Source organism: Oncorhynchus keta, chromosome 13, assembly GCF_023373465.1.
Source record: "Oncorhynchus keta strain PuntledgeMale-10-30-2019 chromosome 13, Oket_V2, whole genome shotgun sequence".
Classification (NCBI taxonomy): domain Eukaryota; kingdom Metazoa; phylum Chordata; class Actinopteri; order Salmoniformes; family Salmonidae; genus Oncorhynchus; species Oncorhynchus keta.
In genome coordinates, this window is record NC_068433.1 from 31,420,931 (window position 1) to 31,444,941 (window position 24,011).

Genomic DNA, 24,011 nt, shown 5'->3' on the forward strand with positions numbered 1-24,011 from the left:
CTCATCCCCCTCTTCTTTCCCACTCCCTAACATCCCCTCATCCCCCTCTTCTTTCCCACTCCCTAACATCCCCTCATCCCCCTCTTCTTTCCCACTCCCTAACATCCCCTCATCCCCCTCTTCTTTCCCACTCCCTAACATCCCCTCATCCCCCTCTTCTTTCCCACTCCCTAACATCCCCTCATCCCCCTCTTCTTTCCCACTCCCTAACATCCCCTCATCCCCCTCTTCTTTCCCACTCCCTTCCCCTTTCCCCCTCTCCCCACTAACATCCCCTCATCCCCCTCTTTTCTTTCCCCTCATCCCCTCTTCTCCCTAACATCCCCTCATCCCCCTCTTCTTTCCCACTCCCTAACATCCCCTCATCCCCCTCTTCTTTCCCCCTCCCTAACATCCCCTCATCCCCCTCTTCTTTCCCACTCCCTAACATCCCCTCATCCCCCTCTTCTTTCCCACTCCCTAACATCCCCTCATCCCCCTCTTCTTTCCCACTCCCTAACATCCCCTCATCCTTCACTTCCTTCTTCTGCTCCACTCCACCTCTTCCTTCCCTCATCTCTTCAGTCAGTACAGAATTAACAAGGCGACACGGTTTGAATTGAAGAGGGGAGTCCATGAGTGCAAACAAAGGATATCAAGGACCTGGAAGGATTCTGTATGGAAGAATGGTCTATGATCCCCCCCCCAATGTGTTCTCCAACTCATATGAAACTATTTAGAAAAAGGTGAGGTGAGGTATTGAAAACAGGGGTGTAAATAATAACCTTTTTGAGACTTGTTAAACAAAATCTATTTCTCTGAGCAATTGTATTAGTGTAAAATAATATAATTTCTAAATTTTTGGGAGCATTAAGAACAAATGCTCTTTCCGTGACAGACTGACCAGGTGAATCCATTATCCCTTATTGATGTCACTTTTTAAATCCACTTCAGTCAGCGTAGATGAAGGAGAGGAGACAGGTTAAAGAAGGATTTTTAAGCCTTGAGACAATTGAGACATGGATTGTGTTTATGGGCCATTCAGAAGGTGAATGGGCAAGACAAAAACTGTAAGTACTTTTTGAACAGGGTATGGTAGTAAGTGCCAGGCGCACCGGATTTGGTTAAGAACTGCAATGCTGCTAGATTCTTTTAGGCTCAACAGTTTCCCGTGTGTATCAGAAATGGTCCACCAGCCAAAGGACATCCAGCATCCCTGTGGAACGCTTTCGACACCTTGTAGAGTCCATGCCCCGAAGAAATTGAGGCTGTTCTGAGGGCAAAAAAAAGGTGGTAGTGCAACTCAATATTATTATACTCCGTGTAGCTCACTATATGAATTATTTATTTTATACAGTAATTTTGGCTAATCTTTGTCAATGGTGTCCATAATTTCCGACCCCACTGTATGTACAAAACGTCATGACTGGAGACAAACAGGACAGGACATATGCTTGTTCAAAGTTTGTATTTCAGTTGATTACTATAGCGCCCCCTTGGGCCAATCAGTGTCATTTTGTAAATGCTGGATCTTTATTGCAAGATGCATCATTCACCCAAGTGGTGTCTGAAATATCACTTGTGACTAAAGTACGTACGAACGGACGGAGACAGATCCATAGCTCCCATGTGATTTCGTTGCGGGGGACAATAGGTGGTGTGTTGGGCATCGATTGGCTGTAAGTCTCATGCAGGTTGTGCGCGAATCACTGTGTTATAAAGGAATTACATTGTAGCAAGTATCAGTTTTGTCTACGGTTGCAAAATTCGGGTAACTTTCCCAAAAACGTTTCAGAAATCCTTGTTGGAAGATTCCCGGAATCAGAAGGGAATAAGCAAGAAATCCCTATCAAACATAGTGTGCTGTTGTTTTCATGATGGTTTGTCCCATTGTTGCTGCGTGTGATTGGTGAGAAATGGAGTCAAAGTCAAGAGCCAATAGAACTTCACAAAAAAAAAAAAAAAAAAAAAAAAGGCACTTCACTTTCATAATAAAAAATAGTTCATTTTATTTATTTCTCTCTGTGTAGCAAAACTAGTCATCATGGATACATGCGGTTATTTACAATCAGCAACACGCATGTTTATTACGACATAGGTACAAGGTACATCTAGAAATAGAGCACATAGATCAGAACATCCTCATACAAGACTTCAACAGGGTTTTTTTTCCCGGGTACTTCGTACTTCTATAAAGTCATCTTTTAGTTCTCCTTTGAGATTTTTTTTTAATACTTTTATTTAATGCTCGTTAAGTTCATCAAAAAGAAGCAACACATTTTAGATGCAGGCACGTGCAGCAGACGGTCTTCTATCTTGTCTTTCTTTCTCATCCCTGTAAATGTTCTCTATCCCTCGCCCTCTTTTTAGAAAAGAAACAAAAAAACTAACAAATCTGTTTCAAAGTGGAAGTAATGTTTAGGTATACCTTCCCCACTTTTCACGACCTTCCATATAATCTCTCTCTCTCTCCTACAGCAGATATCTTACACTTCAGTATTGAGTAGGAGGTTGGAAAGGCCAATTCTGTCCCCTTAGATCAGTGTTTCTAGTGGACCCACTAGAAAAATGCCAAAATGCAATGAGTTCAGTTGAGTAAACTGAAACAGTCCTAAAGGTATGTCCCAAATGGCACCGATTCCCGATATAGTGAGCTCCTTTTGACCAGAGCCCTATGGTCTAAGTCTAAATCGCAGTTAAGCGGAACACACATGTCAAATCAAACACCACTCCCAATGTTTTCCCAGTGTTTCTCCCCTCGTCGCTTCTCTAAAAGAATGGATTTTTCATTGGTGTCTGTGGCGTCAGTCACATTGAAAATGGTTTCACTTTGAGATTGTCTCTGCTGTGTTTGATTGAGCTTTGATGCTAGCCACGCTAATGAGTGCATCCCAAATGGCACCATTTCCCCCATATGGTGCACATAGGGCTCTGTTCAAAAGTAGTGCACTATTAAAGGGAATAGGGTACAATTTGGGACACAAGCCCTGTCATCGGCTACAAGATGGTTATTTAAAGACATGAGGGTGGGTTCACGCCCAGGCTCTGTCGTAACCGGCCGCGACCGGGAGGTCCGTGGGGCGACGCACAATTGGCCTAGCGTCGTCCGGGTTAGGGAGGAGTTGGCCGGTAGGGATATCCTTGCCTCATCGCACAGTAGCGACTCCTGCGGCGGGCCGGGCGCAGTGCTAGCTAACCAAGGCTGCCAGGTGCACAGTGTTTCCTCCGACACATTGGTGCGGCTGGCTTCCGGGTTGGATGGCGCTGTGTTAAGAAGCAGTGCGGCTTGGTTGGGTTGTGTATCGGAGGACGCATGACTTTCAACCTTTGTCTCTCCCGAGCCCGTACGGGAGTTGTAGCGATGAGACAAGATAGTAGCTACTAAAACAATTGGATACCACGAAATTGGGGAGAAAACGGGGTAAAAAAAAAAAACATTGTTGGGGTTTCGTTTACAAGGAAATATTGAACGAGTAAGGATTTGGAGATGATTAGATATTGATTTCCAATAACACAAAGATTTTTTTGTTTGTGGTGAGATACTGAATCACAGTCCTTTCCAGCATCTAAAGGCATAAACACAGAGACATATTGGTTTCTCTACAGTAGCACAGAGTGAAAATCCTGGACTGTTTTCAGTTTCTTTTCCTTTTTCTCATTTCATTTCACTCATTCAACGGGAGTATGTGAGGGGCGATTCCATTTCAAATCAGGTCCGTTTCATTGAAAAATTCCCAAAACATTTTTCAATTTGTGAATCGAATTTGAGATTGAATGGAATTGTGATCACAACCCCATTTCTCTACAAGGGCTTAACTCAATTCTACCCCCTTTACAAAGTCAACAGTCTTAGCAAAATGAGGGAGGAATCATAATAAGGCAATATAAAACTGTATTTCAGTATTTTTAGTTTCTTTCCTTTAAAATCACTTTGTCTTACAAATATCTGGAATGTATGAATGTGTAAATCTTAGCACTGCTTTGTAGAAAAAAAACAAGTACATTACAAGTACATTGAAATAAATAAAATCATATATTCATAAGTTAATCAAAAAGTGTGCAGACGGGGCAATTGACATAAAAATGTAACCGTTTTTTGTTGTTGGAACAGCAAAACAGAAGTGATTAAAAACAGACAAGTAAACAAATAATCAAAAAACAAACAATGTATTTGGTTAAATAAATAGTGAACTGCATTTGCGTACAGTATGGCGCCGTATCATCAAGCGTATCAGTAACAATAACAATGACTTTCTCTGTCCTCGACGATAACTGTTTGTTAACTGTGAGTTCTTGAGAAGGACCAATTCTACGTGTTTTTTTTGCAAGCTTCATTTTCTGTAAACAATCAAAGACGTATAAGTGAAATGGTGACAATGGAACCACCGATAACAATAAAACATAACAGATACACATTGGTAAGGCTTTATATCCATTGAAGCCTCTTCTCCAATAGCGATGGCTAGTCTTTTGGAATATAAACACACTTGACTGTGCATTTTGTCTCCAAACATTGACATGTGTGTATTTGTTAACAACTGTAAGTCTCTTGTATGAGTGTTGGATTTACAGGCAACATGATAGTCAGCCTGAGTCCCAAATGGCACCCTATCCCATATATATATATAGTGCACTACTTTTGACCAGAGCCCCATGGACCCTGGTCAAAAGTATTGCGCAACATAGGGAATAGGGTGCCATTTGCAATTTCCCCTCAATGTTGGTCTTCTGAACGATGCCGACGCTCCCTCATATTTTCCAGAATCCCAGGATGTTGAGATGAGTCTATAGAGTCAGTGTTCTATGGTTCTGTATGTTCTATAGTTCTTTATGTGATTGGTTTAGTGCCCCTCTTTCAGTCATTTTGGACAACAGCTTCAGTTTCATCTTCCAAAGAAAAGAGCAAGAGGAATGAATGGATGTGTGTCATCCTGACTCCCTCACTTTTCTATCTGCAAGTTCATTTTTACTCTATACAAAAAAAAAGCTACATGTAATTTGTGTTGCTCTTTGACAAAAATCTAACAGTACATTAAAGAGACAAAACCAAGGCAAAACCTGAAATCAAAAGTAAGTGGTGTAAAAAAAAAAAAATCCATTGTTCTCTCTTCCTCCCCTTTTCCCCTCCCTCCTTCCCGCCCCCTCTCTCTCTTTCCTCTCTTTTCACTGAAACATCCTAGGCCTGGGTTTCATAAAGACCTGTTGAATGTAGTTCTCCAGGTCTTCATTGCTATCTTGCTGCTGCGGCCCCATCCCTATCCCCTGCATCCCATAGTAATCTTGGTCCCGGGTCACCAAAGGTGCTGAGGGCGCTTGGTAATAGTAACCATGCCGATGGCGAGGCTGAACCTGACCCCTGGGTGGGGACGAGCGAGGTTTAGGCATGGGGACGGGGACGGGTAGGGGGTTGTATGTCCTGGGGTGTGGGGGGAGGAGGTAGTTGGGATAGTTGGAGTAATTTGGGTAGTAGAGGTTCCGCCGAAGTGCAGCGAGGGGCTTCCTCGGGCGGGGCTGTACCCAGGGACGGTACCTCCTCTTGGGGGGGAAATCAAAGTCGTAGTCCAGAGAATTCGACAGGAGGTCGTTGAGCATGTAGGAAGGCTTGGCATAGAACAGGGGCTTGGGCTTAGGAGGGGGGAAGTAAATTGGGTAGTAGCCTCGATAGGGCTTCTGTTGGTAGAAGGGATACGTAGGATAGTTGGAGGAAGTCCGAAAGGACTGTTGAGGTTTGATCCAGAGGTCTTGTTTTGAGGGTTTGATGGAAGATTTGTCCTTGAACCAGGCCTTGAGGGGATTGATGGCCGGGAGAGGCTGCTTCAGGGTGGGGTATCGGGGGTGTGAAGGCTGGGCATCGATGGCTTTGGCTGCTGGGTAAACCAGGGGTCTTTGCTGGGTTCGTTGCCAGGGAAATGTCTCAGGAGCGTCTTTCTTCTTCTTCTTCTCAACGTCGCTGATGATGTCAACGACGTCGTCCGCGGGGAGGTGGAGCTTACTGGAGATCTCGATGAGCTTATCAATGGTCTGAGGATCAATATCATCGTCCTCGCTGACGACCTCCTCGTCAGAGCGCTTGTCCTCCGCTGCGTTGGACAGCAGGGTCTTCTTGTTCTGGTACTTTCCTTTGTCCTGTTTGACCATGTACTGCAGGAGCATGTCCGAGGCTATGTCCGCCAACTTCTCCTCCTCGGCTTTGGCCCTCTGAGCTTCCATCGCCTGCCTCCTGACCTCCTCCTGCTCCTCCTTTGCCCTCCTCTCTTCCTCCTCGGGGCTCAGCATTTCCTCATCATCCTCCTCAGCCCCCGGTCGAGCCAGATTGTCAAAGTCGTCCATGAAGTTGCCTCCTCTATAAGTGGGCATGTTCAGGGCTTTCTGCATCTCCTCTTGCCATTTGAGCTTCTTCGACATGGCTCGGGGGTATCCTTTAGCTTTGAGTTTTATCTGGTTGTGGATCAGGGCTTGGTCTGTGTCGTCTTGGCTGTAGGCCCTGCTCTCTCTCCCTCTCTGCTCCTGGGCCTCCCTCTCTCTCTTGTTAGCTGTGTTGTAGTTCTGCAGTTCCTCCAACATGCTCTGGAGGTTCTGCACTTCATCTGGACTTAGTTGCTCCTCTTCCTCCTCTTGCTGGGTCTCCTGTGAGGTGGGTGGTCCCTGCTGCACATCTTCTCTGGCCCCCACTTCCTTCACTCCCACCTCCTCCCCTCTTTCTCCTTCTGCCGGAGGTTGTTTCTCCTTTCCAGGAATTGTCTGGCTGGTGGTGTGGCTAGTCACTTTCTCTGTTAGTCTTTCCTCCTCCTCCTGTGCTCTTTTCCTCTCCTCCTCCTCCTCCTCCTCCTCATTCCTCTCTCGCTCCTCCTTGCCCTGCGCCGCAGCGGCCGCCATCACCAGCTCAAGCTCCTCGCGACCGTCCCTGTCTCGGTCTGCTCCCTCCTCATCCGATGCGGCTCTCACCTCTTCTCCCTTCTCCTCCTCCTGCCTCTCTCTCTCATTCTCCTCTTTTCCTCTCTCCTTTTCCTTGCGCCCATCCTCCACACCGTTCCTCCTTTCCCCGTGTGGCTTATTCATCGCCTCCAGCAGAACGGCTGCTAATGTTTTGGGGTCCATGCCTCCAAAAAGCTCATCCTCCTCTTCTGCTCTCTCTCTCTGTGGAAGTCCGCCCTTCCTCCCTTCATTCTCTCCCTCGGTTGGCCTAAGTCCAAGAGGGGAAGCAGCATGGCTGTCGCCGGGGCTGTGTGTCTCGGTCGCCACGGAGGCGGTGAGCGGGAGGGTTAGGGTGAGTCTCAACAGGACAACCAGTAGGATAAGGGCACTTGTGGCGAAGTGGGACCACATCATGACCACACAGAAAGGACAAGAGGGGGTGAGGGAAGGTGATGCTCCTGGTGAATGAGACAGAAAATATAGATTTGTTAGATAAAATAAGAAAAATGGGTGAACCCACATAGAATTTTTATTCTATGGAACCCCCCTATACAATAAAAAGCATGTTATTTTTATATACCTATAATGAAAAGTTTTACAGGATGGTACAAATTGTTTAATGAGCATATATATATATATTATATATATGGCCGGTTGTGATACAGCCTGGATTCGAACAAGGGTTTCTGTAGTGACACCTCAAGCACTGAGATGCAGTGCCTTAAACCGCTGCACCACTCGGGAGCTGCATATACAGTTCAGTTAAAGTATGTGGTTTCACTGCCAAGAAAACCATTAGCTCATATCATTATTAAAGTGAAATGAATTAATGGACGTGAGTCAGCCTGTAAAGGAATGAGGGATATGAACCAAATAATTAGCACAAATGGAGTAGATGACGTCATCACTCATCTGCATGTGCTTTGACAACAGATGTCATTTTCTCAGTACACACTATCAGTTTCCCCCATAAATATAACATACATAAAATACAAAATACTATATTCATTCACCTTAATCAATGTAGTTCATGCACCTCTGTGCAGGTCACAAATAACATCAGTTGAGCATAGGGACCCACACAAAATGGCTGACCAGTATTAGGCCAACAGTTTGAAATGGTTTCTCAACGACTTCCTAGCTTTTCGGCTATTTCCATGGTTCATATTAATTGCTTTCACAACAATGCCTTTAAATCCAGTATGTCCAATTTGGACTTTTCCTCAATTGAATTGTTCTGCTCCACAGGCTAAACTAGAATACCTGTAGGCTATTTGCTGCAAGATGTCAAGATAAATTAAACTCTTGTGCGTCGGTTTGTGTTTAAACCGTTGGATTTGGCACATGCTATACAGTATTTAGTATTTTCTCGCGCCTCCACTGAGCTGATCTAACAAAAGGTTAATTGGCTCAGTGTCTCGAGCTAGTGCTGTTCCCTGCGTGTGTAATGCTCCCTTCGCATGTGAGCGCTCCAGGCACGTGGTAACAGGGCGGGTGGCAATTGGCAAGAAAGCGTTCCAATGCGCGTGCTACAGAGAAGAAGTAGGTGCTATTTGTAAGGTCATCTATATCAGTGGCCATGGCAACAACCGATTTCACATTGATCGCTACAGTATAATACCTACCCGTAACTAACTCCACAATGATTTCGGATTTTTTTTCTCTCTCTTAAAAATTCAATAAGTAGCATGAATCGACTGATGAAATAATCAATCGCAATTGATCATCTCCTTCATTACAGCCACAACAATGTCAAACATAAACCCATTGGATTTAACCACTGACACAGGTCTGTACTCACTGCAGATATCATCCCAGAATGTAGATGAGATTGAAAATAGACATGAGATTAGATTAAAAAATCATAATACCGCATTGAGGCTGCATCCCAATTGGCAGGCTATTCCCTACCCAACACAGTGCACTACTTTTGTCCTGAGCCCTATGGGTCCTGGTCAAAATAGTAGGCAACAGTTAATAAGCTGCCATTTGGGATGCATAATATAGGTTTGACCCCTGGATAATCATAACACAGATGGATCAGTGTAATCTACAGAGTGAGAGATTAGGAGACAACCTACCTGGCCTGGATGATGCACCCGTGTGTGTGTGTGTGTGTGTGTGTGTGTGTGTGTGTGTGTGTGTGTGTGTGTGTGTGTGTGTGTGTGTGTGTGTGTGTGTGTGTGTGTGTGTGTGTGTGTGTGTGTGTGTGTGTGTGTGTGTGTGTGTGTGTGTCTGTGTGTGTGTGTCTGTGTCTCACTTTCTCCCAATAGAGTGATCTTTGCTAACATGCCCAAGTCATGCGTAGGCAAACTGTATAGCAACAATCTATATCACTTTACAATTATTCCATCTCTTTGGTTGGCTTTACTGGTCCCACTTTTTCATACTTAATTCTTTAGCTGTATAATGTTTGGTAAACGTTGTACCTCGTGTGGTACAGGTATTAAAACGCTTCTGGAACCCCATATGTCTGTCTCTCCCGTTCTCATAATTCTATCTGCAAATGCCCATCCACGAGGGCAATATACGTAGGGTGCAGTCTCTCCACCAAAGCACATTTGCTTTTAAGAAGCCCTATCTAGCCATATTCTGCTCAGTCGAAACGCCACACGACCTGGGAGAAGCGCTCTGTTGCCTCAAGATAAAACGTGCAAGAACTCTATCACCACAGGAACTCTAGTATGCATGAAAGTATCGAAGAAAGCAGAGCACTTATACACATAATTAATGCATGTACATAAATGTCTCAACTAACTATTAAAAAGTTGCATCAAAATTGGTTTGACATGCAAAACCACTCTTTTACGCAGCCAGATGCAGCTGTTTAAGGTGTCCTTTTCACCCTTTGTCTTTATTTGGTCTCCCTGGGTTTATTCTTGGCAGTTGGTGACGCCATGGTGATGGCAAAGACGATGGAAGACTGGGAAGAGGCGTGGTTATGATGATGATGATGGTTATGACAATTATCATGATCTCCGGTAATCCCTGTCAATATGATTACCACAATCATTAGCCAGCCTCAGTCGTTCTATCATTCGATTATTTCTCTTCTCATAATCCACACCCATTTTCTTGTAGGCTATTTATACTGAGAGATAGTAATCTCTTACAATTTACAAAGATTAGTATTGAAAAATATGTTGAAACTCGTGAAAATACATTCCTTTATGTTGATCTTTTAAAACACTTGTGTTATATATATTTATTTTATTTGTAGATAATCTTTTATATATATATATATATATATATATATGTGTGTGTTTTGGGGTGGCAGATAGCCTAGTGGTTAGAGCATTGGACCAGTAATAACAAGGTTGCTAGATCAAATCCCCGAGCTGACAAGGTAAAAATCTGTTGTTCTGCCCATGAACAAGGCAGTTAACCCACTGTTCCTAGGCCGTCATTGAAAATTAGAATTTGTTCTTAACTGACTTGCCTAGTTCAATAAAACATTTAATATATATATATATATATATATATATATATATGCCTTCGGAAAGTATTCAGACCCCTTTTCCAAATTTTGTTCGCTTTATTCTAAAAATGATTTAATTGTTTATTTTGCTCAACAATCTACACACAATACACCATAAGGACAAAGCAAAAACATTTGTTTTTGTGCAAATGTATACATTTTTTTAATTTTTTTATTACATAAGTATTCAGACCCTTTTCTATAAGACCCGAAATTGAGCTCAGGTGCATCCTTTTTCCATTAAGCATCCTTGAGATGTTTCTACAACTTGATTGGAGTCCACCTGTGGTAAATTCAATTGATTGGACATGATTTGGAAAAGGCACACACCTGTCTAAATAAGGTCCCACAGTTGACAGTGCATGTCCGAGCAAAAACCAAGTCATGAGGTCGAAGGACTTGAAGTTTGGAAGCACAAAGACTTTTCCTAGAGCTGGCCGCCCCGCGAAACTGAGCAATCGGGGGAGAAGAACCCGATGGTCAATCTGACAGAGCTACAGAATTGCTCTGTGGAGGTGGAGGAACGTTCCAGATGGACAACCACCTCTGCATCACTCCACCAATCATGCCTTTATGGTAGAGTGGCCAGACGGAAGCCACTCGTCAGTAAAAGGCACATGACAGCCAGCTTGGAGCTTGCCAAAAGGCACCTAAAGACTCTCAGACCATGAGAAACAAGATTCTCTGGTCTGATGAAACCAAGACTGAACTCTTTGGCCTGAATACCAAGCATAAAGTCTGGAGGAAACATAGCACCATCCCTATGGCGAAGCATGGTGGTGGCAGCATCATGCTACGGGGATGTTTTTCAGCGGCAAGGACTGGGAGACTAGTCAGGATCGAGGCAACGATGAATGGAGCAAAATACAGAGATCCTTGATGAAAACCTGCTCAATAGTGCTCAGGACCTCAAACTGGGGTGACAGTTCACCTTCCAACAGGACAACAACCCTAAGCACACAGCCAAGACAATGCAGGAGTGGCTTCAGGACAAGTCTCTGAATGTCCTTGAGTGGCCCAGCCAGAGGCCGGACTTGAACCAGATCGAACATCTCTGGAGAGACCTGAAAATAGCTGTGCAGCAACACTCACCATCCAACCTGGAGATCTACAGAGGAGAATAAGAGAAGCTCCCCAAAATACAGGTGTGCCAAGCTTGTAGCGTCATACTCAAGACTCGAGGCTATAATCACTGCCAAAGGTGCTTCAAACAAAGCACTGAGTAAAGGGTCTGAATACTTATGTAAATGTGATTTAATTTTTATTCCATTTGCTAAAATGTCTAAACATGCTTTTTCTTTGTTATTATGGGGTAGATTGATGAGGGGGAGAAACATTTTAATCAATTTTAGAATATGGCTGTAATGTAACAATGTGGAAAAAGTGTAGGGGTCTGATCACTTTCTGAATGTACTTTATATATATATATTCTTTTTTCTCTCCCCCTTACACTATCACCTCTCCCCTAATTGGAGTAAACACATTCAATATATTTTCCTTTATTATTAAAACACTTTTGTTACTATTTATTTTAACTACAGTCTGTCTAACAAAATGCAAGGTGGAATCCCATACAAACTCTCAAATACATTACCATAGCTTTAGTTTTCAATCGTTCATGCCACAGGATCAATCAGTTTGATCACTTTTTAAATAAGATATATTAAAGTAGTTAAGACTTACCTGGTGTCTTGCGGTGAAACCAGATAGGGTACTTTCTCCTCCTTGCCACTCCTCAAATCTCTCTAATTCAACGTGTTACTCTAACTCAACACACCAATGTCTACTTAACACAAATAAAGCTCGGTGTTATTTGGAAGTGTACATAAAGTAGAAAGTTATTTCTCCCTTTTGGTTTCCCTACTGTTGCCTCATTCGCTGTGCGTCTGTTTCAGTGAGTATTATCACGGACAGCACCGCAGGTTTTCTTACTGTTGCCTCATTCGCTGTGCTTCTGTTTCAGTGAGTTATCACCGGCAGCACCGCTTCTTTATAAGTCCCCCCCTCCCTGCCTACGTGCCCTGACGTCAGAGTTTTCCCCTAGTGACGGAACCAAGCTTTCATTGATAAGAATTTTCGCTTCGCTCGAATGAACCACGAGCGTTCTGGCTCTGCCACACTGCAGTAGCCTGATGAATGAACGGAAACGGGGTGAATTAGATAGTATTTCTCCCGCCAGGGGGGAGCATAGCCAAAAACACACCACAGGAGAGGGACATAGGTGAACTAAGCCGCGGGATGCAGTTTGGGGGTGGGTGCTGCGTTAGTTTCCAGACAGGAGGGGGGCTGGATTTTTGTTTTTGTTGCCTGCACTGAAGACACTATAATCGCTAACTATTAAAGGGCCAGTACACTAATTTTGTGATAAAAAAACCAAATGTATTTGAGTCTTTACCAGCATTTGTAACTTGAGTCTGATAATGATCTGTACAAAATAGATCATCTGATCTATTCTGGTCTAACATTTTCCATTTTAGTAGATTTATCCTGAACAATTTACAGAAGTGAGTGCATACCTTTTCATACAGGTCCCCCGTGGAATTGAACCCATAACCCTTGCATTGCAAGCACGATGCTCTACCAACTGAGCCACATCATTAAATCATCACACACCACTTAATGTCTCAATGTACTCAATTACTGTATCGTGCACTGTTTTTCTTCATGGTGATGGAAAGTCTACAGGTACAAACCAAGATGAGCAGCAATACAGTAATGTACATGAAGTGGTTTCTTGGGATAGTAAATTAATACTGCACAAAAAGTAGTGGTTGTTGTGTATTGATATTCTAGCTTGTCCCTTTGGGGCACCTGTAACCCCCCCTCCTATGTTGGAATGCTTGGAATGTTTTGCCCTGTGAAATGCATTAATGAGCCTATTATCAACAAAGCTTGTATCCATTAGTTTATATCATAGATTATCAACGTTAGACTAATTTACTATCTTATGCCTTCTCGGCCCTTTCTTCATTTGGAAACATTATGCATTTTCTCCAGCAAATGTCAAGACGTACACTGCTGTATGGAGAGTAGAGTCCAATCTAATTAAATGATCATTTAATCTGATGGTGGGGCAGGCTACAATGAGCAGTGCTTGTCTGACTCATACAGTGATTGGACATGGAAGTGTTTGTGTGCAATACAGAGGCTGCATATTCACAGGCTGCCCAATTCTGATATTTTTTCCACTAATTGATCTTTTGACCAGTCACATCAGATCTTTTCACATCAGATCTTTTTCAAAGCTGAGCTGACTGGTCAAAAGACCCATTTGTGAAAAAGAAGATCAGAATTGGGCTGCCTGTGTAAACCCAGCAAGAGAGACAGAGAGAAATAGAGAGGAAGAGTGTGTGTGTGAGTGTGCGTGTGCATGTATATGCGTTTGTGTAGATCTGAGTGTGTTTCCAGCAGAGATAGATGACACAGGTAATCGGGTGCCAAGTGGGCAGATTCTCCTATAACAGTTTAATTTTACCGTCTGCCACTCAATATTAGAGCGGAGCGCGGGTTTGTTGTTTTGCAGCTTCCTCGTTTCCCCGCAGTGACTCACCTTCTCTAATGCTGCCCACATGGCCCCTTTGGGACGTGGGTTTGATATATGTATGAAAGTGAGGTCAAAACTAATATTCAATTATCTAAATAGTTGCCAACTCTGATACCCTAAGATAAATCAAATCTGAACAACAACAAAAAATATATATATACAGTGGGGCAAAAAAGTATTTAGTCAGCCACCAATTGTGCAAGTACTCCCACTTAAAAATATGAGAGAGGCCTGTAATTTTCATCATAGGTAGACTTCAACCATGACAGACAAAATGAGAAATAAAATCCAGAAAATCACATTGTAGGATTTTTAATTAATTTATTTGCAAATTATGGTGGAAAATTTGGTCAATAACAAAAGTTTATCTCAATACTTTGTTAAATACCCTTTGTTGGAAATGACAGAGGTCAAATGTTTTCTGTAAGTCTTCACAAGGTTTTTACACACTGTTGCTGGTATTTTGGCCCATTCCTCCATGCAGATCTCCTCTAGAGCAGTGATGTTTTGGGGCTGTTGCTGGGCAACACAGACTTTCAACTCCCTCCAAAGATTTTCTATGGGGTTGAGATCTGAAGACTGGCTAGGCCACTCCAGGACCTTGAAATGCTTCTTACGAAGCCACTCCTTTGTTGCCAGGGCGGTGTGTTTGGGATCATTGTCATGCTGAAAGACCCAGGCACGTTTCATCTTCAATGCCCTTGCTGATGGAAGGAGGTTTTCACTCACAATCTCACGATACATGGCCCCATTCATTCTTTCCTTTACACAGATCAGTCGTCCTGGTCCCTTTGCAGAAAAACCGCCCCAAAGCATGATGTTTCCACCCCCATGCTTCACAGTAGGTATGGTGTTCTTTGGATGCAACTCAGCATTCTTTGTCCTCCAAACACGACGAGTTGAGTTTTTACCAAAAAGTTTCATCTGACCATATGACATTCTCCCAATCTTCTTCTGGATCATCCAAATGCGCTCTAGCAAACTTCAGACGGGCCTGGACATGTACTGGCTTAAGCAGGGGGACACGTCTGGCACTGCAGGATTTGAGTCCCTGGCGGCGTAGCGTGTTACTGATGGTAGGCTTTGTTACTTTGGTTCCAGCTCTCTGCAGGTCATTCACTAGGTCCCCCCATGTGGTTCTGGGATTTTTGCTCACCGTTCTTGTGATCATTTTGACCCTACGGGGTGAGATCTTGCGTGGAGCCCCAGATCAAGGGAGATTATCAGTGGTCTTGTATGTCTTGCATTTCCTAATAATTGCTCCCACAGTTGATTTCTTCAAACCAAGCTGCTTACCTATTGCAGATGCAGTCTTCCCAGCCTGGTGCAGGTCTACAATTTTGTTTCTGGTGTCCTTTGACAGCTCGGCTTGGCCATAGTGGAGTTTGGAGTGTGACTGTTTGAGGTTGTGGACAGGTGTCTTTTATACTGATAACAAGTTCAAACAGGTGCCATTAATACAGGTAACGAGTGGAGGACAGAGGAGCCTCTTAAAGAAGGTCTGTGAGAGCCAGAAATCTTGCTTGTTTGTAGGTGACCAAACACTTATTTTCCACCATAATTTGCAAATCAATTCATTAAAAATCCTACAATGTGATTTTCTGGAGAAGAAAAATTATAATTTTGTCTGTCATAGTTGAAGTGTATCTATGATGAAAATTACAGGCCTCTCTCATCTTTTTAAGTGGGAGAACTTGCACAATTGGTGGCTGACTAAATATTTTTTTGCCCCACTGTATATACACACACAAGGTCTAATGTTTAGGGTGAGTAGTGGGACACATAGCAAAGTGAGAAACTTAAGCTTTGCATTGGATATCTTTAAATGTGTACAATAAAAACCAACAATCAATGCCTGTGTGTTCGTGAATAAGTATGTGTCTTCTCTCCTCTGAGACATGAGTGGCTGGAGTCTTTGACAAATTGTAGGGCCTTCCTCTGATACTGCTTGGTATAGAGGTCCTGGATGGCAGGGAGCTCAGCCCTAGTGATGTACTGGGCCGTACGCATTACTTTGTCACGTTCGTCATAATGAGGAGACCAAGGCGCAGCGTGATATGAATTACATTCCTCTTTAATGAAAGAGAACACTGAACAAATTATGCAAAACAAACTTGAAGCTCTATCTATCTATCTATCTATCTATCTATCTATCTATATATATATATATATATATATATATATATATATATATATATATATATAAAAAACGAGTGCTGACATTCAACTCACCATAGACAATAACCCACAAAACCCAAATGGAAAATGGCAACCTAAATAGGATCCCCAATGAGAGAAAACGATAAACAGCTGTCTCTGATTGGGAACCAATTCAGGCCACCATAGACCTACATATACCTAGACATACTAAAACCCCATAGAAATACAAAAAACCTAGACAGGACAAAAACACCTAGACAATACGAAAACTAAACCAACCACCCTTGTCCCACCCTGACCTAACCAAAATTATAAAGAAAACAAAGATAACTAAGGTCAGGGCGTGACATACTTTCTGTAGCGCCATGCAGTTGGATGCCGAGCACTCTCAATGGTGCAGCTGTATAACTTTTTGAAGATCTGAGTTCCCATGCCAAATCTTCTCAGCCTCTTGAGGAGGAAAAGGCGATATCATACCCTCTTCACGACTGTGTTGTTGTGTTTGGACCTTGATTGGGTCTTAGTGAAATGGACACAGAGGAACTTGAAGCTCTCGACCTACTCCGCTACAGCCCTGTCGATGTGAATGTCTCATCATTGCCTGTGATCAGGCCTTCCACCGTCGTGTTGTAGGCAAACTTAATGATGGTGTTGGAGTCGTGTGTGGCCACGCAGTCCTGGATGAACAGGAGGTACAGGAGGGGACTGAGCATTCATCCATGAGGGGCCCCCGTGTTGAGGGTCAGCTTGGCGGATGTGTTGTTGCCTACCTCACCACCTGGGTGCGGTAACAAAGCCAAGGGGTCTGAATTCTTTCCAAATGCACTGTAGTATATACACTATGAACACTATAAATGTCAGGTAGCCTAGTAGTTAAGAGTGTTGGACTAGTAACCGAAAGGTTGCTGGTTTGAATCCCGAGCCTACTGTGAAAAATCTGTCGACGTTTGCTTGAGTGGGGCACTTTACCCTAAGTGCTCATTTAAGTCGCTCTGGATAAGAGCCTCTGATAAATTACTCAAATGTAAACAAATAAGCTTGCATGTATAAGAGAGGCTGACTCCACCAAGTCAAATGTGTTCTCTCTACACACACTAACCTGTCTCCTGAGAACTGTTTTGAAAGAGAGGAAAATAAAATACAAATTTAAATCAAATTTATTTATGAAGCCCTTTTTACATCATCCGATGCCACAAAGTGCTATACAGAAACCCAGCCTAAAACCCCAAACAGCAAGCAATGCAGATGTAGAAGCACGGTGGCTAGGAAAGACTCCCTAGAAAGGCAGGAACCTAGGAAGAAACCTGGAGAGGAACCAGGCTCTGAGGGGTGGCCAGTCCTCTTCCAGCTATTCCGGGTGGAGATTATAACAGAACATGGCCAAGATGTTCAAACGTTCATAGATGACTAGCAGGGTCAAATAATAATAATCACAGTGATTGTAGAGGGTGAAACAGGTCAGCACCTCAGGAGTAAATGTCAGTTGGCTTTTAATAGCCGGTCATTCAGAGTTAGAGACAGCAGGTGCGAGTTGAAAACAGCACATCCGGTGAACATGTCAGGGTTCCTTAGCCGCAGGCAGAACAGTTGAAACTAGAGCAGCAGCAGGTGGACTGGGGTGGACTGGGGAGAGCAAGGAGTCATCAGCCCAGGTAGTCCTGAGTCATGGTCCTAGGGCTCAGGTCCTCCGAGAGCAGAGAGGAAAGTTAGAGGGAGCATACAGTGAGGGAAAAAAGTATTTGATCCCCTGCTGATTTTGTATGTTTGCCCACCGACCAAGAAATTATCACTCTATAATTTTAATCGTAGGTTTATTTGAACAGTGAGAGACAGAATAACAACAAAAAAAATCCAGAAAAACGCATGTCAAAAATTTGGGAAATTTTTAATGAGGGAAATAAGTATTTGACCCACTCCCAATTAGACATTTGTTTGACTCCCAAATGTCTTTTATACAGGTAACGAGCTGAGATTAGGAGCACACTCTCCTAATCACCTAATCTCAGTTTGTTACCTGTATAAAAGACACCTGTCCATAGAGGACAACTGGGTGAAAGTATTGTGGTCAGATGAGACCAAAATGGAGCTCTTTGGCATCAACTCAACTTGCCGTGTTTGGAGGAGAAGGAATGCAAATTTGTTTTGTCCAAGTTTAACTTGTTATGGCTGCAATCCCACTAATGGGATAAGTGTCATCAACAACCGCTGAATAGCATAGTGCTACATACAATAAATATTACTAAACATATTTATATTCATGAAATCACAAGTGCAATATTGCAAAACACAGCTTAACATTTTGTTAATCCACCTGCCGTCTCAGATTTTTTAAATATACTTTACAATGAAAGCAATCCAAGCGTTTGTGTACATTTATCAATCACTCAACGAAACATTATGTACACTTAGCATCAAGTAGCTTGGTCATGAAAATCAGAAAAGCAATCAAATGAATTGATTACCTTTGATGATCTTCAGATGTTTTCACTCACGAGACTCCCAGTTACACAATAAATGTTCCTTTTGTTCCATAAAGATTATTTTTATATCCAAAATACCTCCGGTTGTTTGGCGCATTATGTTCAGAAATCCACAGGAAAGAGCGGTCAAGACAACGCAGACGAAAATTCCAAATAATATCCGTAATGTCCACAGAAACATGTCAAACGTTTTTTATAATCAATCCTCAGGTTGTTTTAAAATATATAATCGATAATATATCAACCGCAACTGTCTTTATCAGTAGGAGAGGGAGAGGCAATGGCTGCCCAAACACATGCGAACACCTGATGCAATGTTATCTTTCTCGCTAATTTTTCAAAATAAAAGCCTGAAACTATGTCTAAAGACTGTGGACACCTTGAGGAAGCGTTAGGAAAATGAATCTGGTTGATATCCCTTTAAATGGAGAGAAGGCAGGCTATGGAACATGGAGCTTTCAAAACAGAAGCCACTTCCTGGTTTGATTTTCCTCAGGATTCGCTTGCAATATCAGTTCTGTTATACTCACAGACAATATTTTGACAGTTTTGGAAACTTTAGAGTGTTTTATATCCTAATCTGTCAATTACATGCATATTCTAGCATCTGGTCCTGAGAAATAGGCCATTTACTTTGGGAACATTATTTTTCCAAACATAAAAATAGCACCCCCTAGCTTCAAGAGGATATCTCAGGAGGGATTTTGTCCCACACTACTTTGCAGATCTTCTCCAAGTCATTAAGGTTTTAAGGTTGATGTTTGGCAACTCGAACCTTCAACTCCCTCCATAGATTTTCTATGGGATTAAGGTCTGGAGACTGGCTAGGCCACTCCTGGCTAGGCCATGCTTCTTCTTGAGCCACTCCTTTGTTGCCTAGGCCGTGCGTTTTGGGTCATTGTCATGCTGGAATACCCATACACGACCCATTTTCAATGCCCTGGCTGAGGGAAGGAGGTTCTCACCCAAGATTTGACGGTACATGGCCCGTCCATCGTCCCTTTGATGCGGTGAAGTTGTCCTGTCCCCTTAGCATAAAAACACCCCCAAAGCATAATGTTTCCACCTCCATGTTTGACAGTGGGGATGGTGTTCTTGGGGTCATAGACAGCATTCCTCCTCCTCCAAACACGGCGAGTTGAGTTGATGCCAAAGAGCTCCATTTTGGTCTCATCTGACCACAATACTTTCACCCAGTTGTCCTCTGAATCATTCAGATGTTCATTGGCAAACTTCAGACGGGCATGTATATGTGCTTTCTTGAGCAGTGGGACCTTGCGGATGCTGCAGTCCTTCACGATGTATAATCGATAATATATCGACCTCAAATGTCTTTCACAGTAGGAGAGGGAAAAGCAATTACCTATCCAAACTCTGTTGCGCGAGCAAAACTCATGTGACCACTTGACGCAATGTTATCGTTCTGGCTCATTTTTCTAAATAAAAGCCTGAAACTATGTCTTAAGACTGTTGACACCTTGAGGAAGCGATAGGAAAAGGAATCTGGTTCATATCCCTTTAAATCTAGCAAAGGGAGGCTATGTAACATAGAAGCCACTTCCTGTTTTGATTTTCCTCAGGGTTTTGCCTGCAATATCAGTTCTGTTATACTCACAGACAATATGTTGACAGTTTTTGAAACTTTAGAGTGTTTTCTATCCAATACTAATAATAATATGCTTATATTAGCAACTGAGACTGAGGAGCTGGCCGTTTACAATGGGCACCTCTTCATCCACTTCCTTATGTCTGAAACACAGACTTCCAAGGAGGGCAATTTTGGGGATTCACCATGTTTCATCGAAATATACAGTCTGCATGTACAGTCTGCAGTCTATCGTCTGCATAGCAGTGAAAGCATAGCAGTGAAAGTTAAAATATATAGTGAAAACAATAGTGATCCTAAAATGGAACCTTGAGGAACACCGACATTTAGAGTTGATTTGTCAGAGGACAAACCATCCACAGAGACAAACCAATGTCTTTCCGACAGATAAGATCTAAACCAGGCCAGAACTTGTAGTTCCGTGTAGACCAATTTGGGTTTCCAATCTCTACAAAATAATTTGTTGATCAATGGTATCAAAAGCAGCACTAACGTTTAGGAGCATGAGGACCGATGCAGAGCCTTGGTCTGATGCCAATAAAAAGGTCATTTGCCACCTTCACAAGTTCAGTCTCAGTGCTATGATGGGGTCTAAAACCAGACTGAAGCATTTCATATCCATTGTTTGTCTTTAGGAAGGTAGAGAGTTGCTGTGCAGCTTTTTCAAAACATTTTGAAAGGAATGGGAGATTTGATATAGGCCGATAGTTTTTGATATTTTCTGGTTTGGCTTTTTCTAGAGAGGCTTTATTACTACCACTTTTGGTGAATTTGGCACACATCCGGTGGATAGGGAGGCATTTATTATGTTCAACATAGGAGGGCCAAGCACAGGAAGCAGCTATTTTAGAAGTTTAGTTGGAATAGGGTCCAGTATGCACCTTGAAGGTTTAGAGGCCATGACTATTCTCATGAATGTGTCAAGAGATATAGGATTAAAAAACTTGAGTGTCTCCCTTGATCCTAGGTCCTGGCAGTGTTGTGCAGACTCAGGACAATTGAGCTCAGGAGAAATACGGAGATTTAAAGAGGAGTCCGTAATATGCTTTCTAATGATCATGATCTATGTGTCAAATAAGTTCATGAATTTATCACTGCTGAAGTGAAAGCCATCTTCTCTTGGGGAATGTTGCTTTATAGTTAGCTTTGCGACAATATCAAAAATGAATTTTGGATTGTTTTTATTCTCCTCAATTAAGTTGGAAAAATAGGATGATCGAGCAGCAGTGAGGGCTCTTCAATACTGCACGGTACTGTCTTTCCAAGCTAGTTGGAAGACTTCCAGTTTGGTGTAGCGCGATTTCCATTCCAATTTTCTGGAAGCTTGCTTCAGGGCTCGGGTATTTTCTGTATACCATGGAGCTAATTTTTTATGACAAATGTTTTTTTTTAGTGGTGCGACTGCATCTAGGGTATTACGCAAGGTTAAATTTAGTTCCTCAGATGGTTAACCGATTTTTGTACTCTGTCGTCCTTGGGTAGGTGGAGGGAGTCTGGAAGGGCATCTAGGAATCTTTGGGTTGTTCGAGATTCTATAGCACAGCTTTTGATAATCCTTGGTTGGGGTCTGAGCAGATTATTTGTTGCGATTGCAAAACGTAATGAAATGGTGGTCCAATAGTCCAGGATTATGAGGAAAAACATTAAGATCCACAATATTTATTCCACGGGACAACACTTGGTCCAGAGTATGACTGTGACATTGACTAGGACCGGAGACATGTTGGACAAAACCCACTGAGTCGATACTGGATCCGAAAGCCTTTTGGAGTGGGTCTGTGGGCTTTTCAATGTGAATATTAAAGTCACCAAAAATGTGAATATTATCTGCTATGACTACAAGGTCCAATAGGAATTCAGGGAACTCAGTGAGGAATGCGATAGCTATAAGAAGTGATTGAGTAGGCTGCATAGATTTCATGACCAGAAGCTCAAAAGATGAAAATGCAGCAATTATTTTTTTGTAAATTAAATTTGCTATCGTAAATGTTAGCACCTCCGCCTTTGCGGGATGCGCGGGGATATGGTCACTAGTGTAACCAGGAGCAGAGGCCTAATTTAACACTGTAAATTCATCAGGCTTAAGCCATGTTTCAGTCAGGCACATCAAGATTATAATCAGTGATTAGTTCATTGACTATAACTGCCTTGGAATTGAGTAGCTATATTTTGAGATGAGAGATATCACAATCTCTTTCAATAATGACAGGAATGGAGGAGGTCTTCATTCCAGTGAGATTGCTAGAGCGAACACCATGTTTAGTTTTGCCCAAACTAGATCGAGGCACACAGTCTCAATGGGGATAGCTGAGCTGACTGCACTGACTGTGCTAGTGGCAGACTCCACTAAGCTGGCAGGCAGGCTAACAGCCACCGCTTTTATGTTGGATGGAAGAGGCCACGATCGTACTGCACTGCACTAACCGTCTGCTCTTCAATCCCCACTCCCGCGGTGGCTATTCGATAGGAAGGAGACTGCCTGCTAGTTCGGGTCTCTCCTGGGAGGTTGACGACGGGCACGCAGGAGGTGGATGGCTATGAGCAGGTCCAACGTGAGGTCCTCAATTTTTAATTTAAATTTTACCGTTATTTTAACCAGGCAAGTCAGTTAAGAACACATTCTTATTTTCAATGATGGCCTGGGAACAGTGGGTTAACTGCCTGTTCAGGGGCAGAACGACAGATTTGTACCTTGTCAGCTCGGGGGTTTGAACTCGCAACCTTCTGGTTGGTTCTTATTTTCAATGACGGCCTGGGAACAGTGGGTTAACTGCCTGTTCAGGGGCAGAACGACAGATTTGTACCTTGTCAGCTCAGGGGTTTGAACTCGCAACCTTCTGGTTACTAGTCCAACGCTCTAACCACTAGGCTACGCTGCCACCCCAATGCGACAGGCCAGGACGTCGGTTTGGACGTCCGCCTGTTGCCCGCTGTGGAAAACCGTCAACAGGGCCTGGTCGTTCCAGCCAGTGGATGGAAATCCAGAGCGTACTCATGCGCTGTCCTAGACCCCTGGCGTAGACGGAGGAGACGCTCACCTCCCTCTCGGCCCTCTGTAGGGTGGTCGAAAACGGCACTGAAGAGTTGGGTGAATCGCTCATAGGACTGCACTTCTGGACCGTCCCTCTCCCAGATGGCGCACCCACTCCAGAGCCCAGCCTGTCATCACTGAGATCACCAAGGCCACCCCGGCATGACGGAGAGGAGAAACCCCCTACAGTGATAGCTGGGGTGCCGTCAAACCGCTCCGGGAGGGGCAGGACCGGGTGATGTAGTTGGTGGCGGGGTGGCTGGAGCAACCGCTGGAAGCTGGGAAGGTGGTGGTGTAGTCTGCTTCTGGCGTACGGTCTGGAACACTTCGTCCATAGCAGTCCCGAGGTGCTCCAGGCAAGAGCCGTGGTATAGGAGCCTTGCTCCTATAGCGGAGAGGTCTGGATGTGCTGCTGCGTCCTGTTCTCTTGGGTCGGTCATACTGTCACAAGGGTAGAGAGGAGTAGGCAGGAAGCAGTGGCAGGTTTAGAACTACTGAATGTGTTAAAGCACCATATATAAAAACAAGCTACATTGACAATGACCAACAAAGATAAATGACAGTGTAACGATTTCCGTTGGTAGAAGAAGGAGTAGACCAAAGCGCAGCGTGGTACGTATTCATGATACCTTTAATAAACTGAACACTGAAATATAAACGAACAAGAGAATAAAGGAAAACCGAAACAGTCCCGTATGGTGAAAACACTGAAAGGGAAAATAACCACCCACAAACAAAAGTGGGAAAACAGGCTACCTAAGTATGGTTCTCAATCAGAGACAACGATTGACATCTGCCTCTGATTGGGAACCATACCA

The 24,011-nt window shown here is 43.3% G+C and overlaps 1 protein-coding gene across 1 annotated transcript; it reads right to left on the reverse strand.

Moving 5' to 3' along the window:
- Positions 1-1,963: 1,963 nt before the first annotated feature.
- Positions 1,964-12,348, reverse strand: vgf (VGF nerve growth factor inducible). Its single transcript, XM_035783912.2, has 2 exons — positions 12,056-12,348; positions 1,964-7,352 (listed from the first exon to the last, which is right to left on the reverse strand). The coding sequence occupies exon 2, from the start codon at positions 7,306-7,308 to the stop codon at positions 5,143-5,145; it is 2,166 nt and encodes a 721-aa protein (XP_035639805.1). The 5' UTR covers positions 7,309-7,352; positions 12,056-12,348; the 3' UTR covers positions 1,964-5,142.
- Positions 12,349-24,011: the final 11,663 nt, after the last annotated feature.

Bases quoted from the DNA above. Each gene is read 5' to 3' on its own strand.
- vgf (XM_035783912.2), bottom strand. From the start codon at position 7,308: ATGATGTGGTCCCACTTCGCCACAAGTGCCCTTATCCTACTGGTTGTC.